Genomic DNA, 17312 nt, shown 5'->3' with positions numbered 1-17312 from the left:
GGGGCAGAGGGCGCCGGGGTCGTGCTCGGTGGCGGGGCGAGGAGCCGCTGAGGGGCTGGCGGCGAGCTGAGGCCTGAGGGATCGAGGCGCGGGCGGCTAGGGCCCCCGAGCCGCGGCGCCGAGCGAGCGGAACTGGCGGCTGGAGGCGGGGCCAGAGCGCGGGGCCGGGAGCGCCGGGGAGGCGGAGCGGGCGGCGGCGGGGCCCGGCCGGCGGAGCGGAAGCGGCGGGCGTCGCGCAGGTGAGGGCGCGGGCCTGGCCGGGACGCGCGGGGCGGGGGTGGGGCCGGTCGCGGAGGGGACGGAAAGAGGCGGGAGCGGCTCCGGGGGACGCCGCCGGGCCGGGAGCCGAGGCGGGAGGCCCGGGCCCGGTGACTTCCGCCTCGGCCGCCGGCTGGCTGGCCGACCCGCGGGGCCGGCCTGGGCCTCAGTAGGAGGGTCGGCGCCCCCCGCCCCTGTCGGTTCGCGGGGAGGGCCCGGCTCTCGGAACGAGCTGCAGTGGATGCTCAGACCCTCCGTTTGCGGCCACCCCTCCCGGCCCCTGGATGACCCCACACCGCTTTAACCCTGCTTGGGTCCCCGTTGCCTGCCTCCGAGCTGGGTGTCTGGCGTGGGTCGCGGGAGGGATCCCGAGCACTTCGAAATTTATCAACAGCATTGTGAGAGCGGGTTTGCTCTATGTTCATTTTTCTGGAGGAATCCACAGTTTTTACCAGATTCTCTAAGGTAGCGCCGTCCCATAGAAATATTATGCGAGGGCTTCCCTGGTGGCGCAGTGGTTGAGAGTCCGCCTGCCGATGCAGGGGACACGGGTTCGTGCCCCGGTCCGGGAAGATCCCACATGCCGCGGAGCAGCTGGGCCGGTGAGCCATGGCTGCTGAGCCTGCGCTCCGCAACGGGAAAGGCCACAACAGTGAGAGGCCCGCGTACAGCAAAAAAAAAAAAAAAAAAAAAAAAAGAAATATTATGCGAGCCACATATATGACTTTAAAAGTAAAAGGAGACGGCGAAATTAACTTAGTGATGTGTTTTATTTAGCCCACTGTATTTAAAATATGGTCATTTCAACATGTAATCAATATTTAAAATCTTAGTGAGATACTTTACATTCCTTTTTTACTAGGAAGTTTGAAATTTGGTGTATATTTTACAGGTACACTACATTTCAGGTGCTCGATAGCCCACGTAGCCAGTGGCTCCTGTATTGGACGACAGGTCTGAGGTTTTCATTCCGGGCCTGCAGGCTCGAGTCCACACTCCTTGCCGTGGTATTCAGTGTTTTTCACGGTCTGGCCTCTTTTTTTTTTTTGCTACTTAGCCAAGGATGGTTTCATCCTCATTGCCCAAACCACTTGCCCTTCCCCTTCACACCTTTGTTCAATTGTCCTTTCTGCCTGGGGTGCTCGCCCTGCCCTGTCTCCCTGGGTCTGGCAGGGAGGTACAGCTTCTGCTAAGAGCTATTCCTGACTCCCCTGACCCCAGAAGGGGTTTGTCACTCACTCCTTCCTCGATGTCCCCTAGCACCGGATTCGTGGCTGGATTAGAGCACTTAGCACCTGCTGTTTAATTGTTTGCCAGGCTGTCTTCACAGCTAGTGTAGCGTCCTCTTCATCTTTGTTGTGATCATGGCCAGCACCTGACAGTCGATGAGCACTGGTCAGCAGACAGAAGGAGTAAAGTGCTAAACGAAGCTGTAGTGTTTCTTAATTCCTGAACAGACCTGCTCCTTCCTCGCTTAGGAGCTTTGTGCCTGTTCTGCCCCGTCGTGCATGGACACGCACACAGGGTGTGGTGACTGACCATGAGGAACACGTCACAAGATGAGCCCAGAAAGTACCTTCTTTCTGCCTTTTACTCCCTGAGGTACAGAGCTAAGTTAGGACTCCAGGCAGATTTGCATCAGTGTAAATGCAAAGAGGGATGGGGGTGGGATTTTTGAAAGGCATGCGAGTTCCCAGAGGGTCAGGTTCCTCAGGTGATTTGGCATCAGCTGGCTCCACTTTGGTCATTTGATAGGTGGGAAGAGAAGTGGGGAGGTGAGTTACTCCTGGGCCCTGATGAGGATTCTCTGCAGGTTCAGGTCTAGGAAGCTGAGGAGCTCACTGCTGGAGAAAAACTTGGAGAGCAGAATGGTCATCTCGGACCAGGAGAAGTGCTGGCCTAGGAAGGGTAGGCAAGAACAAGTTGGGTGGAAGGAAGGGCAGGGGAGGCCAACAGAGGATAAGCTCCAGCTTGCTGAGGAGATTGGCATGAAACATTGAGAATAACCACTTCTCAGAGGGCAGTGCCATTCTCAGTCTGTAGGATGAGAAATGGAAAGAATCAGAGATTCAGAGAAGGCAAACAACTTACCCCAGGTCACACAGCACTTGAAACTCAAATGAAGCCTCCTAAACCCTCCATGCCACACTTACCCAACCCCACCCACACCTCTGTTGCGACCAGGGACCCCAGTGTAGTGCCTAGAAGAGCAGGTCTGGGGCACAGTGCCAGGCCTGCTTAGTGTCTTCCTCACTCTTCTACCGAGGGGCTGCGATTAGGCCTATTTATAGGGGCTTGGTGCCTTAATATTCTGCCCGATACCTCTCGCCAATCAAATCAGTGCCGTCTGCAGTGTGATTGCTGCTTTGGTGGCACCAGGGAGCGGAGTTAATTAAACCCAGTATAAATAGACTGACTGCCCCCCTCTTGCAGTTCGAAGGAGTGTTTTTCCTTCCTGTCCCCTGCCCCCATGTGCCCCTCCTTCTTCCTGGCCCCCCTTAGCTCTGGCCTGGGAGAGCAGAGCCCGGACATCCTTAACCCTGGAGTCTCCAGCCACTGCCTGTCCTGTCTCGGGAGCAGGACGCTCGAGTCCACGTTGTCTGTGCTTTCCCAGACCCGGGTACCGTTTGGGAGTTGACACAGGCAACTTTCCCCCCAAACCCTTCCCTCTTTTTCACTCTGCAGCCAGGGTTTCTTTCTTAATTCATCTAGGCTTTGGAGGTTGAAGTGAGATGAGGTGGGGAAGGGGTGCCTAGCTGGGTTCCAAGTGCCTCCCAGCAGCCAGTCAGCATTGCACCTCCTCTGAATGCTTCATGTCAGTCTCTGGCCCTTAGCAACTTCCCTCCCTCGTTCACCCAACAAGCTTCAGCAGAACACCAGCTCCTGTGAGCGCCCAGCCTCCCACCCAGTGCTGTGTCCCCCAGCCCCACCCCGTGCAGACTGCTGGGCGGGGGGCTGTGCGCCCATCACCTCGCCCCGTGGCAGGTGGGTGTGCGGGTAGTCCTGATGCTCAGTTCCCACCCCCAGGCACCATGACCCCCACGGGGACTCAGAGTCCGTTGGCCGATCAGACCTACGCGGTGCCCCTCATACAGCCAGACCTGCGGCGAGAGGAGGCCATCCAGCAGGTGGCGGATGCCCTGCAGCACCTACAGAAGGTCTCCGGAGACATCTTCAGCAGGTGGGTGCTGCTGCCACCCTCACCTGATCGGGGGCTGCTCCCCGCCCTGGGCAGTCATCTCTCCAATCTCAGAATGCACCCTCTCAGAGCACCCCTTTTGGTGATTCTTGGTCCTGAGGGGGACCCAGCTGGCTTTCTTGTGCCCAAGGGGCCAAGCTGGGTGCCCAGCTTCGAATTTTATCATAAGAGCTCACTACCTCCTGTCCCTCTTAGCCCCTGGGTTCCTTGTGCATCCACCCAGTGGTGGTACAGCTCTCCCAGCTCATGCTCTTCCCCGCACTGGGGGGCCCTGTTCCTTTGCTTATTCCCACAGTCAGCGAATATTCGCCCAACACTTCTTGTGTGCAGGGCTCTGTGCTACTCTCTTTAGTTACAGCAACGACTAAGGCAGCATCTCTGCCCAGCCAGAGGATATACTCCAGCAGCAGAGACAGACTCTAATTGATTAATTGCATGTTAGTTAATTAAAATGGTGGCAAAACCTATTTTTAATATTTTTGTAACAACTAATATTTGCATCACGTTGACTGTGTGCCACCGCTGGCCTGAGTGTACTCACTCGTTCAGCCCTTTGTCCTGTACGGGTCCTATCTTTCTCTGGCCATGAGCAAGCTGAGAGGGGCATAGAACTTCTCCTTCCTGGGTGCCCACACCGTGCCCCCTGAAGGCTGGAGTATTTGACTGCCTGACTCAGGTCCCTCTGCTGGTCAGGTCTCCCACACCGTCCCCTGCTTGTACCCCAGACCAGGAACTCCGACGCTGCGGCATGCAGTCTCCTCCCCCACCAACTGGAATTCCACCTCTTCCAGAAGCCTTCCCCGATGGGGGCAGACAGTGGAGTCACTGTCTGTAGCTGGACACAGTCCAGACATTAGATCCACCTGACTCTTTTGCCTCTGGGCTGCCCACTAATGCACCTGCCTGCCTCACGCCTATCCCGGATGTAAATGTACCCGAGGGCGGTGCCCCGAAGTAGTTAAGGGGGTTGACTCTGGAGCAGACTTCCTGGGCTCCAGTCTGGCCTCCCCATTTGCTTGCTCTGTAACCTCGGGCAAGTTACTTAACCTCGCTGAGTCTCAGTGTTCCCATCCATAAACTGGCAGTAATAATGGTACCTTCCTCAGAGGACTGTTAAGATGAAATGAATTGGAACATGCCAAGGAATTGAAGTGCCGGCATATAGTAAGCATTCAGGACATGTTCCTTCCTCTTACCTGGTGACATCATCTCTGCTCATTTGCTGCCTATTCTGGCCCTCTGTTAACCTGCTATCAGTAGTTATAGGAAGTGTTAGGTGCCCCTTCTGTGCTAATTTTTGTGCTAAATATGCCCAAGGAACACGTAAGCCAGAGGACACAGGCCTTTAAGAGCCATTGGTCCCAGATTATGGCCACCCCATACCTCGTGATTGAAACGGATGCTAGAAACAATCCATCAGAAATATTGGTGTTTCCTCACCAAGATTGTGACTGCGTGCTTGCCTTTCTGTAAGGGGAGCATTGGATTTTTAGCATACTTTCCTTTCCCTTCCTGGTGTTTGGCACCAGTGGACATTTTCACGTTCCTCTGACCCTGGATGGGGTGAGCAGAGGGCAGGAAGGCCGTCTCGTGGGGAGGGAGTGGCGAGTTGGTTGAACATAGGCTCGGCGTGGCCCAGGGATGGTAGGATGCTCCCAGGAGCCTGGTACCTGCATCCACGCTTCCCTCACCGCTGGGTTCCAGGTCCCCCCATTGACCCCCCACCACGTGCCCAGCATTCAGGTCAGAGGGATACTAGTGGTGTGTGGCATGGGGTTCCCGTCCTCAGGGACGTCGTCGTCTAGGATGGGAAAACAGTCATCAGAGCTGATTCTGAGCCGCGTAGCATGAACTGTGTGAGCTCCTAGGGGCCTAGAGGCGAGAGAGACAAGAACTGGCAGCACATTTATCAGTCAGACTCCCCAGACCAATAAGCAGAAGTAACCCGTGCATAGAGCAGCCTTTGGAGCTGCGGGGCTAAATGCTGTCATCAGGGCCTGGTTTTGCTCTCATCCCATCCCTGCCCGCTACTTCTGGGTTGGCCCCATTCCCAGACAGGCCTCGCTCTTGCAAGGTAACCAGTGGGCCCAGCGTTCATACTCAGGCCCAGGTCCAGCAGGAAGGAATGTCTTCCTCTGCAGCAGTTCCCTCGGAAGTCCCGCCCTCCCACTGGCCTGGCCTGGTTCTCCTGGCCATCCCAGAGCCAGTGGCTGGGGCCGGGCCGGCGGGGAGGGTGACACAGCAGCTGGCTCAGACCTCGGTCACATGCCTTATCCCCAGGCCCTGGGTTTAGCCCCACCCAAAGTGCGGGACCGAGGCTGTGGGAGCGATGGCGCCCCCATAGGAAGCAGGCTGTTACGGAACGAGGAGGGAGCAGATGCTAGAGAGGAAAACCAGCGCGTGCTCCCCCAGGTCAGGGAAGGCCTCCTGAAGGAGGGGTGCGAATGGGGCCACGCGGAAGGGTTCTGGCGAGGCCGGGTGGGGAACGCCGCCTGAGGGCCCTCCGCTGGGGCCCGTAATGAGTGCCAAAAGCTTGAGGCCTGACTGGAGGGCGGTGCGCCCCGGGCCGCGGGGCCCTGAGTACCTGAGTGCCGCCTGTCCCAACGGTCCACTCCTTCGCTGCAGGAGGGGGCTGAAAGCCCTCCGTGTGTCTGTGCCCTTGGGAGCCCTCCTCCCGCTGCAACGCTGGGGACGGTCCCTGGTGGAAGGAGCGGGCAAGAGGATGTGGCTGAGGGGAGGGCTGGGACGTGTGAGTCAGGACCGTGGGGTTTCGCCCAGCTGGATGGGGCTTTGAGCTTGAGCCCAGGGTTTTGGGAGCCCGGATAGGTTCTTGAGCCGGAAGTGATGGGACTGAAGTGTTTGGGGAAGGTTCATCAGGCAGCCGTCCCAGGGGAGCCGTGCTGTGGGCAGGGAGAGGCTGCGGTCGGGGTGTGGGGGCGGGGGTGTGGGGGCGGGGAGGCTGCAGGTAGGGAGGCGGATAGGAGACACTGCAAATGGAATAACAACAGGACCAGATGACGGATTGGGAACAGGATGAAGGGGAGGGAGGGGTCGGGGACGACAGGGAGTGGAGAGTGCCAAGCCCCGCCCCCCATTCTGCAGCAGGGGCTCCTCTGTTCTTACGGGCTTTTGCTGAGGGATGTGACCCCAGCTTGGAACCTCTCCCCTTGAACGTGCTCCTCTCGCAAAGGAGAGGCGGCGGGTGGAGAAGAAATGCTTGATGTCTCTGCTCCCCGCCTCTCCCCCCAGCTCAGGCGCAGGCCCAGCCCCTCAGCCCCACCCGGAGCCTGTGCCCCCAGGCAGGTGAGCGTGTGGAAGGTCGGTGTCCCCAGCTGGCTCCTTCCTCCCGCTCCTTGCAGCCCCTCCGTGGCTTGTCCTCCTGCCTAGCAGACCTGCCCTCACCTGCCCATCATCAACTGGGAGAAGCCAGCCCCAGGGTACCCGCCCAGAGATGTCCCCTGCTGCACATGACTTCCATGAGGGCAGAGGGGTAGCAGTGGGGGCAGGGCAGACTGGGACTGTGTGTGGGGCTTGCCCTCCCCGGCGGCCCCAGCCCGGCCACTTGGCCTTTGCAAGGCTCCTTCCCTTCCTCTCCTCTTCCTTTCCTCCTCCTTTCTCCCCTCTTCCCCCCTTCCTCCCTTTTCACCTCCCCACCCTTCCTCCTCACTTCCTGCTTCCTCTTCTTGGGCTTTTCCTCCCTTCTCCCCGCTCCCCCTCTTCTCCCTGCTGATCCGCACCTGGTGCCTTCCAAGGTTAGGAGGCCTCAATCAGCTGCCTGCATAATTAGCAGATCATTCTTAATTACCCCAGTGAGTGGAGAAGATAAAGGGGAAAGCAAGAGCTGTTCAGGGGACCGGCTGGGGGGTGGCGGGTAGGGCTGGCGAGGGGAGAAGCAGCAGCAGTTAGTGCCAGGGGAGTGGCCCTGTCACAGCAGCTGACTGGGGTGATGATTGGAGGGTGTGGCAGCCCTGCAGGGGCCAGGGGCCTGCTGCGGAGCCCAGGCACTGTCCTGGCCCCCTAGGTGTGTCATTGACCTTGACCACCTCACCCCCAGGCCCCAGCCAGAAGAGCTCTCTGTGCTCCACTCCCGTGGTGCTCCCTTGCAGAGTGCTGTTTCCTCATCTGGAACTTTTCACTGCCTGGAGCCCCTCACCCCTCCTAGTCTGTGGGTGGTAAAGGTAAATGTTGACCAAGTTCTTGGGACATGTCGGCTTGTACAGCTCATGAAACATCCAGTCTCTCACTTTGACCTTTACAGCAATTCCACGATGTAGAAGTTACAATTCCTGTTTTTCAGCTGAAGACGGTGAGACATAGATCAGTTAAGTGACTGGCTGAAGGCCATACTGCTGCTCTCCCCAGGTCTGTGGGACATTGTAGTTGTTTATCTCCTTGAGAGCAGATATGTGTTATCTGATGCATCTCTGTCCCAGGCTCTCAGCAGACTGACTGAGCCAGTTCCTTCCCTGCTGGTGTCCTGGTGACATGCTATAGGGACGTGGCTCCAGTGATGAGCCTGGAAACTGACCTGCCTGAAGCCAGCCACCAAGCCAGGGGCTCTAGATAAGGAGCGGCAAACAAGTCGCCCTCTTGCCACCAGCCCCGCTAGTGGTGGGTGTTGTGGGTGTTGCTAATCACAGGCCCCGTGTGGCCCAGCAGGCCATCCTAACACTGCCTGCCAGGCGGGAGAGATGACGCACAGATTGAAACCTTCTCACCCTTGGCCTGAGATTGGGCTGCCTGGGGACTTTGTCAACAAGCAAGGCGTTACTTAGCCATCCTAGGCTCTTGGATAAGAAAAGAACCCTGGAAATCCCATCCTCCATTCCCCCTGTCCCACACAGGAATCTCCCCTGGAGCATCCCTGACAGGTGGGCATCCAGCTGGAATCTGATTGCTTTGCAAAGCCATGCAGCTGTTTACAAGAAAGTTCTCCTTATGCAGAACTGAGAGGTCTGTTTCCATGTAACTCCTCCCACCGGCTGTAATGCGGCTCACTCTCTGGGGTGACAGAAAGTCTAATCGCTTTTCCGCCTGACAGCACTTGTGATCTTTCTGATATCTGAAGGGGATTTTCATATTCTCAAAGTCATCTCATCTTCAGCCAGAACATCCTTCAGTTATCTTGTGTGATGTGAGCTTCCCACCATCACCCGCCTCATCACCCTCCTCTGGTTGTTCGTTAGCTTGTCATTTTGTATTCAGCCAGGATGTTACATGTCAGGCGTTGTCCCAGGTGCTAGAGATGCAGCTGTGAATCAGACAGACCCTGTGGTCTAGAAGGGACTTCAGAGTCCTCTTAACGTGTGGACCCAGTTTGAAGGGGACACGGCTGTGGACGAGGTGGGCGTCTGGCATAGATGAGCTCTGTTTTCTCTGTAGTGCCTCCAGGAGAGTGGGCGTTCCCTATTTATTGAAGGAAGGTGGGAAGATCTCAGGAGCTGTGTGCTCTGAGACCTCACTTCCCTTCCAAGCTGCTTAACGTGCTTTCAGCTCATAGGTAACCGAAACCTCCGTCCTCTGTGTTTGTACCCTTGACCTTTTAAACCCGAATGCTGAGCTTCACATTCATTCCTTATCAGTCTCATCTTTTCTGGCCTCCTGGCCTTTGAGGATCCGTTTGGGGGCCTCCCCATTTGATGCCCCAGCTCACGTCACACGAGTGCGGCGCCCTGCCAGAGACCTTCGTGCAAGGCTGAGATCAGTCCATTCTTCAGCCGTGCCTTTGGGGCGCTGTTGTTCTCTGGCTCTGATTTTTCCTAAATGTGCTCTCCTCCGGCCCCCATAGCTCCATCTTGTCCGCGGGATTTTGTGAGAAGCCGTCAGAATCCTTGCTGACTCAAGCTGCACTGTGTGTTACGGTTTTCCCCTGATCTGCCAGTCTAATAACCTTGTCAGAAAAGAAACGCTATGAATTTAGAACCGTGCTGGCCCCGGGGACCCGCCTCTTCCATTTCAAATTGCTTACGACCCTCTATTTAATAACCCATTCCGGAAATTTGCCAGAATCCATTGTTAAGCTTGATGTTTGTAACTTGGAGAAATCAGATGGAAGACCCAGACAGAGCCGGCTGTGTCTGGCTCCAGTTCCGACGTCACTCCCACCCTCCGTGGCACCTTTGAGTGGAGCGGTTACATAACTGTGAGGTTGCTTCAGCCCCGGGCCGCGTAGGGCTGAGTCTGGAGCCACAGGAACTGGCCTGTGTGCAAGCAGGGAGACCGGTCTCCCTGCCGGAAAGCTGGGGCTCGGACAGGGTGCTGGTTCTGCGTCTCTCCCGGAAGGAAACCGTGCCTCTTGTTCTGTCTGCCTTGCTGCCCCACTCAGACCAGCCTGTCAAGGAAAACTAAGCTGGTTTGGGTTCCTGCTCGTAGGCCAGCCCCTGCATCCCCGAGCCCTTGCACACAAGGGGCCCGGAGTAACCAAGGAGATTTCATCAGGGGTGGAGACCCCTGGGTTGTGAAGCTGGCCGATCAGGTGTGTTCTCTGGGGGCTAAAACATTCTAAAGTTGGTGGGGGTGGTTTAAGAAGGTTGGACCAGAGTCTTGACTGTTCACTTCAACCCGTTAAAGGAATCCTAGAGTTCCCTGGCCGCGTGGTCTCTGACCCCAGGGACCGCGGCACTCCTCGGCCATCCACTCACTGTGTCCTCTGGCCGTTCCCCGGGAGCTGAGCTTGCAACTCTGCCTCGTCTCTCATGCCTCGCTGTGTGCTCACTCCTGCCCGGTGAACGTGGAGATGTGACCACCGCTGTGGATGTGGAACACGGTCGCCACGGGCAGGTGTCCCTGGAGGTAGGGGAGCACTCAGGGGCAGGACGCCCTGGCAGGGGAGCCGGAGTCCCCGTGCAGTGAGAAGTACCTCGTGTTGCTGAATAACGCAAGTGAGGCTCGTGTGCGTTTATCTTTGGGGCACATGGTGTTAGCCATTCAGTAACTGCAGAGGGACCCCTGCAGGTGCCAGGCACTGTTCCAGGCTCTGGGAACACAGCGGGGAACAAAGCCCTTAGCCTAGGAGTGCACAGGAGACGTGTGGTGACAGGTGGCTCTGTGTAATGGAAGAACCGGCTGGGGGTTGGAAAGTGACAGGTGCAGCTTTAGGTTCCGTGGTCGGGGAGGCTTCGGCGAGGGGCTCAGTGAAGTGAGGGACCAGCCGTGTGGGTATCCGAGGAGACGGCAGAGGCCACGTGACAAGGCGGTGTGTGGCATGTTCAGGGAGTGTAGCAGGGCGCTGTAATCCGGGGAGGGGGCAGTGGCAGCCCCTAGGCAGCCCGACCACAACCATGAGAACCACGATGGGGACTTGGATTTACCAAAAGCTGCCTCTTATGTGCCGGGCAGTTCCTTGTGGACAGCTCCAGGACTTGAATTCAGGCCCAGTCTTGCCTGTCACTCAGCCCTGCTGAGCTCTGGTTTCCTCCACGTAAGTCATGACGATTCTGCCTCTGCTCACCTGGGCCTGAGGCTGAGAACCCCAGCAGGCAGGAACCACGTCCCTTCAGGTGGCACGTACAGGTGCCAACTTGGGGCCAAGGTGATTGCCCATCCCTACCCAGAGCTCCAAGGAACTTAATACAGTCTGTTCCTAGACGCTTCAGGTTGGATGGTCCTCGTAGAGGTCACCTGGGCAGTTCTAAGATCGGGCCTGACAGCAGGTATTGCTGTGTTTTAAGAGTCCTTACCCGAGGACCTCCGTGGCGGTCCAGTGGTTAGGACTCCGCGCTCCCACTGCAGGGGATGCGGGTTCGATCCCTGGTCGGGGAACTAAGATCCCGCACGCCTTGTTTTGGAGCACTGCCAAAACAAACACACGCAAACACAAACAAAAATTTAGGCAAGAGCCCTTACCCGAGCCCCTAGCTTCGCAGGTTTGCCGTTAAAAGCAGAAGGGGTGCAGGAGGCTGCAGAGGCTTGGGGAGCAGCCTTCAGCCCCTGTGACTTTTTCTTCCGGTGGCAGGATCTCCCAGCGAGTAGAGCTCAGCCGGAGCCAGCTGCAGGCCATTGGGGAGAGGGTCTCCTTGGCCCAGGCCAAGATTGAGAAGATCAAGGGCAGCAAGAAAGCCATCAAGGTAGCGTGTGTGGCCCTGTCCCTCTGGCTGGTCGGCAGTCCCAGAAATCCCCTTCCCTCCCCTCTCCCCATGCCTCTGAGGCTGCCAGCTCCCTGCTTCAGCCACATGGCAAGCTTTCCTCCTGCCCAGGCTGTCTGGAACTTCTCAGGCCCCCTGAGGAAGTGCTCAGACTCCCCGTGTACACAGGTGTTCTCCAGTGCCAAGTACCCTGCCCCGGAGCGCCTGCAGGAGTACAGCTCCATCTTCACGGGGGCCCAGGACCCTGGCCTGCAGAGACGTGCCCGCCACAGGGTCCAGAGCAAGCACCGTCCCCTGGACGAGCAGGCCCTGCAGGTCTGACGGGGGTGACCTGGGCACTGGGGAGGAACTGAGGCCCACCCCAGGGTTCTGTCCCCCGAGGACTCTGACTGCAGTGGGGGAGGTCACTCTGGCCTGGTGCTGAAACCCACCATCCCTCGGTCATTTCCCGTCACCCCACCGCAGGAGAAGCTGAAATACTTCCCCGTGTGTGTGAGCACCAAGCCAGAGCCTGAAGATGAAGCCGAGGAGGGGCTGGGGGGTCTCCCCAGCAACATCAGCTCTGTCAGCTCCTTGCTGCTCTTCAACACCACGGAGAACCTGTAAGGGCGGTGCGGGGGGGGGGGGGCGGTGCGGGGGGGCGGTGCGGGGGGTGGGTGGCCTGGCTTAGTGGGGGGCCAGGGGCACCAGACTTGGGTGCCGCAGAAGTCTGCAACGCGGGAGCCACGAGGCTCCTGACCAGTTGGTTTTGCCTGGTAAGGCCTGGGAGGCCGTGGTACAAACTAATGGTGGCCCCGATGAGGTAGGAAAGGTGGTCCAGACCACGGGCCTAGAACAGATGCCGGATCGCCTGACCTCCTGACCTCCACCCCTCCTCTGTAGGTACAAAAAGTATGTCTTCCTGGACCCCCTGGCTGGTGCCGTAACAAAGACCCATGTGATGCTGGGCGCGGAGACGGAGGAGAAGCTGTTCGATGCCCCATTGTCCATCAGCAAGAGAGAACAGCTGGAGCAGCAGGTGGAGAGGGATGATGCTTGGGTGGGGGAGGGGACGTGGTGCTGCCGTGTGGTCCTGGCCAGGGGTCTGCTGAGCCCCTCACCCCGGCCAGCTGTGGCGGGGATGCGCGAGGCCGCTGGCTGCCCGAGGCCCGCCACATCCCCCGGTCCCACAGGTCCCAGAGAACTACTTCTACGTGCCCGACCTGGGCCAAGTGCCTGAGATCGATGTGCCGTCCTACCTGCCCGACCTGCCGGGCGTGGCTGACGACCTCATGTACAGTGCAGATCTAGGCCCCGGCATTGCCCCGTCGGCCCCTGGCCCCATTCCAGAGCTGCCTGCCTTCCACACGGAGGTGGCTGAGCCTTTCAAGCCCGGTGAGCCGAGAGCTGGGAACGGACTTGGGCGGGAGCACCCCTGCTTGGCCACTTTCTCGCACAGGCACCTTCTCACGCTTTTCCCACCTAGAAGATGGGGTGCTAGCAGTACCCCCGCCGCCGCCGCCGCCGCCACCACCAGCTCCGGCCCTGCTGGTCAGCGCTCTCCCACCTCCGCCCCCAGCCCAGACCGTGGCCCCGCTGGGACAGCCAGCCAGGGAGGATGACAGCGGTGGCGCATCTCCTTCAGGTAGCAGCGGCATAGGGCACGCGGGGCAGGGAGGGGGGGTCTGCTTTCTCTGAGGGTGCCCCTCATTTCTGGATCCCTGAAGGATTTTCTGTAGCTTAGTTAAGTGGTCATAAATGCTAGATTTTCAGAGTAGTTCCAATTGCAAACTCTTGTTCTACTGGGTTCAGAATAACAGCAGTTTCAAACCATGTCTGTGGAGCCTGGACAGGGGGAGCCATGGGCCCCCCATTCCCCCTTAAACCAGCGGGGAAAAGGGGGCAACTAATAGACATGGAAAACTACAGCAACAAAGTATCCACGTGGCCCTTAAGTTGTAGGGTTTCAGTTTTACTCCTGTATCTCCCAGTCCATCTCCAGCACCCAGAAGTGGCACAGAAATCCCCTGTTGGCTCCTGTGTTAAGTTCAGACACTCAACACACTGGTGATTCCCAGGGTCCACCTGTGCAGCGTGGCACCTAAAGCAGGTGGGGCTGGACAGGGACCGGCCGAGCCCGGGCAGATGCAGGCAGCGTCCAGGCCCCGAGTCTCCCGAGGCGCTGCCTCACCACTGCCACCTCGCCGAGGAAGAGCCCTTCCTCAGACACCGCCCAGGGCCGCCTCTGGGCCGCACGGCCAGGCCCTGCCTGAGCAGCCTCTCTTCCTTGCACCCTTCCCACCCCAGTCCAGGGAGCGCCCAAGGAAGTGGTTGACCCCTCCGGTGGCCGGGCCACTCTGCTGGAGTCCATCCGCCAGGCCGGGGGCATCGGCAAGGCCAAGCTGCGCAGCGTCAAGGAGCGCAAGCTGGAGAAGAAGAAGCAGAAGGAGCAGAAGCAAGGTGCGGCCAGACCCGCGCGGGAGGGCTCCTTCCTGCTCCTGGAGCCTGCTCAGTGGAGCTGTTCTCTCTACGCCCGTAGGGGACAGAGCCTCGGCCACTCAAACTGCAAGAGCCTTCTTAGACTCTGCCAGTTGTCCAGGAAACGGGCAGGGACCTGGGATGTTTTTAGGGACGGAGACCTGGCTAAGTCCTGCTTCTCTAGGCCTCTGAGACTCTGGATTACGTCAGCTGTGAATCCCCATGGCTGACATAAATACCACACCTGGGCCTAAAGCAGCGATGCCCTGGGAGTCCAGTCCTGAGTTTTGAGTCCCAGCTCTGCTTCTGAGCTTTGCACTGTGACCCCAAGCAAATTGCCTAATTTCTCTGGGCCAGATTCCTCATCTGTCCAGTGAGGCCGCTCGTCTGTGCCCTTGTCTCACAGGGTAGCTGTGACTGTTGTTACTCAGAGGTTACCTGTGTTCTTATGATCACTGACCAGAGCTCCAAGAGCTGTGGTGACACATGGCCGCGGAAGGGCCGGGTGCGTTGACAGCACAGAGGACGCTGATTGATAGAGCCCTCAGGGTGTTAGGCAGGCTGGATCTGGTCCACCCCAGCCCCTTCATCTTCTCCCCATGGCTTTCCTGTTGCAGTGAGAGCCACCAGCCAAGGTGGAGACCTGATGTCGGATCTCTTCAACAAGCTGGCCATGAGGCGCAAAGGTAGGAAGCAGGACGCCGCTGCCTCCCTGGCTGAGGTCGTCCACATCCTTTTTTCTCACTGTTTCAAGTCTCTAGAGCCCGGGTGGACTGGTGCCCCAAACCAGCCCCCCTCACTTTCCACCTTTGCCCTCCCAGGTATCTCCGGGAAAGGACCCGGGCCGGGGGCCGGCGAGGGGCCGGGAGGGGCCTTTGCCCGAATGTCGGACTCCATCCCACCCCTGCCTCCCCTGCAGCCAGCCCCGGGAGAGGAGGATGAGGATGACTGGGAATCCTAGGGGCTCGCTCGCTCCGCCTTCCCCAAGCCCCCGACTTCATCACGGACAGGCTCCCGGGAGGGAAGGGGGTCACAGAGGACCGGCCAGCTCTGTTGCCTGGAGCTGCTTCAGGGGCTGCGCTCTGCCTGTGCCTCACCCAGCCCCTCGGCCGGCGCGCGTGCCTTTTCCCTAGAGACGCTTTGCGGAGAAACAGTACGTGAGTCAATAAAGAAGTATGACGCCAGAACCGAGCATAAACCAACAGCGCCCTCTTAATTAAGAGACCACAGCTGCACAAAACGCAGGTGATGTCCCTCCAGGCCGGGTCTCAGGTAGCGGGGGCAGGGAGAGGTGCGGTCAGCAGGCGCCAGCGGAGGGAGGGACATTTCCACGCAGGAAAATATGTCTCAGTGGCAGACACGGGGTCGCTAAAAATAGCCTCGTTGAGAGCCTGATGGCCCTCAGCATAATTGCTGATGTCAGGCGAAGAGGAGTCTCCGCGTGGGCTCCAGTGCTGGTGCTGGTGGGGAGGGAGGGAGGTGGGGGGGGGGCCCTGCCTGGGAGGACCTGGAGCCGCTGGGAAGCTGATCCTGCTGCAGGGCCGGGAGCGGGCATGCAGGAAGACCTGCGGACAGCGGGCGGGAGTGGGGAGCAGTTCTTAGCAACTCAGAGCAAGAAGGTGGTTAGGGTGAGCAGAAGCCCCAAGAGAGGGTGAAAGGCCTAGAACAGCTACTTTTAGTGAGAAAGGAGAGGGAGGGCGGGCCTGCCCCACCTCCCCTCTAAGAATGTGGATACTGAGAAGCAAGCAAGGGCAGAGATGCTGTGGCCTCCACAGTTGCTCACAAAGGCCGGCCGGGAAGCAGGTCAGGGAGCTGGCCTCCGGGCCGTGCCGAGTGGAAGACAGGCTCAATTCCAGGGAGAGCAACTGCCCTGGGACAGGCCCAGGAATGGTGGGGCACTGTTCCTTCAGGATCAGCCTCATTTTCTCCTGTTGGCTTCTCCACCTATTCCTAGGTCCCGGCAGCCCACTGATTCCAAAAGGGGGCTACCGCGCTCGCCACCTGGGCTTCACAACTTCTTAGGCAGGATCACTGCAGACCAGGCCCAAGACAACATTTCTAGTGGGCGGGGTGAAAGGAGGGCCTGGTGACCAGGCAGTGGTGCAGCCATCTGTCAGGAAGAGCCAGACTTCTCTCTATGAAACTGTGGAGAGAGGAAAGACAGGGAGACACCGGCTGTGGGCGGGGCGGGGTGGGGCTGGGGGGTGGGAGGTTCTGGGGACAGAGAGAAAGGCAGGACTGACCTTCCGCAGAGCAGCAAAGGCAGGGCCAAAGGTGGCTTTGACCTGCACGCGGTCCCGGATCCAGGCCGGCAGCTTTGCCAGGATAGGAGGGCGGGCGTACCGCTGGTCCAGGAGCACGATGCTGGCAAAATCCTTCTGGTGCCTGATGGCCCTGCCTGGATGGGGACAGAGGTTGGGGGTCTGAGTTAAACCTGCCTCCCCCCACAGTGCGTTTCTACTGTGTCCCCTTCCGCTTGCTCAGCGCTCGGGCTGGAGAGATGGCAGGTGAAATCCCTCCTTCCTGTCGCCTCACTCTCCAGCCAGCCATCTCGCCAGCAGCGTCAGCCCAGGCTCACCTATGGATTGGTTGACGGCCTTCATACACAGGTTCTCCACCAACGCCTTCCCAGGGGGCACCTGGCCTGGGGCTCGGGGCTGGAAAGGGCAAAGGAGGTGACCCGTCAGAGCGGACTCTTGCCTCCTCCTAGTGTTTTCGGTGACAGTGACACAGCCGGGCTCTGGAGCGGGACCCGTGGGCCTCGTGGGCACAGCAGCCGGCATGATAGGTGATGGCATGGAGAAGCTCAGGGGCTGTGGAGGGGCGTACTGTCGCTCTGGAGCAAACGGGACACACACGTCCCAGGGCAAGGGGGAGTCACAGCCGTGGGGTGCCCCCTCCCTTCATCCTCAGAGGCACTGGCGGTACTCACAAGGGTCTGGTCCAGGTAAGCCATCTTCTCCTGCAGCTCTGCAGACCTGATGCTGGGGAAGGGCATGCCCACCATGACCACACACCTAGGGCGGAGGCACACGCGAGTCACGGCAGCTGGGCGGTGCCCAGGACAAGGGGCCCGTCCTCACCCACACCTCCACTCCACTTCCTTCTGCCTCTCCCTCCCCTCGTCCCTACCACCTGGAGAGGGTTTTCTCAGCGGAGGTATCTGGTCTAAACCAAGGAACTGAGTTCTGATCAAGTGAGGGGCTGCCTGATTTTCCGCCTGGCCCCAGAGGGCCAAGTCCAGAGTTGCTGCATCCGTGCGCCTCGCGGGTGACGGGCCTGAGCAGTCAGCTCGGGTGTGGACTCCGAAGGCG

At 59.0% G+C, this 17312-nt stretch overlaps 2 protein-coding genes across 10 annotated transcripts in view; one reads left to right on the top strand and one right to left on the bottom strand.

The window, feature by feature from the left end:
* On the top strand, positions 1-15189 carry WASHC1 (WASH complex subunit 1). Of its 6 annotated transcripts, XM_032644380.1 has the most exons (12): positions 62-239; positions 2072-2166; positions 3286-3439; positions 11412-11523; positions 11710-11856; positions 12007-12143; positions 12424-12559; positions 12714-12915; positions 13007-13165; positions 13828-13980; positions 14616-14684; positions 14820-15189. In XM_032644380.1, the coding sequence occupies exons 2-12, from the start codon at positions 2127-2129 to the stop codon at positions 14957-14959; spliced, it is 1449 nt and encodes a 482-aa protein (XP_032500271.1). In that variant the 5' UTR covers positions 62-239; positions 2072-2126; the 3' UTR covers positions 14960-15189. The 6 variants fall into 6 exon arrangements, with proteins under 6 accessions (XP_032500268.1, XP_032500271.1, XP_032500267.1 ...); XM_032644377.1 differs by lacking the exon at positions 2072-2166 and having other exon boundaries at positions 1-239; XM_032644376.1 differs by lacking the exon at positions 62-239 and having other exon boundaries at positions 1026-2166; positions 13010-13165.
* Positions 15190-15192: 3 nt separating this feature from the next.
* The window catches only part of DDX11 (DEAD/H-box helicase 11), a 32423-nt gene continuing 30303 nt past the window's right edge, over positions 15193-17312 (bottom strand). For all 4 annotated transcript variants that reach the window (XM_032644371.1, XM_032644372.1, XM_032644373.1 and 1 more), the window contains 4 exons: positions 16931-17015; positions 16577-16655; positions 16242-16396; positions 15193-16141 (listed from right to left, as the gene is read on the bottom strand). In XM_032644371.1, coding sequence (XP_032500262.1) covers positions 16112-16141; positions 16242-16396; positions 16577-16655; positions 16931-17015 — 349 coding nt within the window. In that variant the 3' untranslated portion in view covers positions 15193-16111. The remainder of the gene's footprint in view (positions 16142-16241; positions 16397-16576; positions 16656-16930; positions 17016-17312) is intronic.

This window comes from Phocoena sinus, chromosome 10 (assembly GCF_008692025.1).
Source record: "Phocoena sinus isolate mPhoSin1 chromosome 10, mPhoSin1.pri, whole genome shotgun sequence".
Lineage (NCBI taxonomy): Eukaryota > Metazoa > Chordata > Mammalia > Artiodactyla > Phocoenidae > Phocoena > Phocoena sinus.
This window is presented reverse-complemented; position numbering and strand designations above follow the sequence as displayed.

Coding starts and splice junctions, on each gene's coding strand:
- WASHC1 (XM_032644375.1), top strand. CDS start 2,055: ATGAGGATTCTCTGCAGGTTCAGGTCTAGGAAGCTGAGGAGCTCACTG. Junction 11,524..11,709: donor GCAGCAAGAAAGCCATCAAG/GTAGCGTGTGTG, acceptor CCGTGTACACAG/GTGTTCTCCAGTGCCAAGTA. Junction 12,144..12,423: donor TTCAACACCACGGAGAACCT/GTAAGGGCGGTG, acceptor CCTCCTCTGTAG/GTACAAAAAGTATGTCTTCC.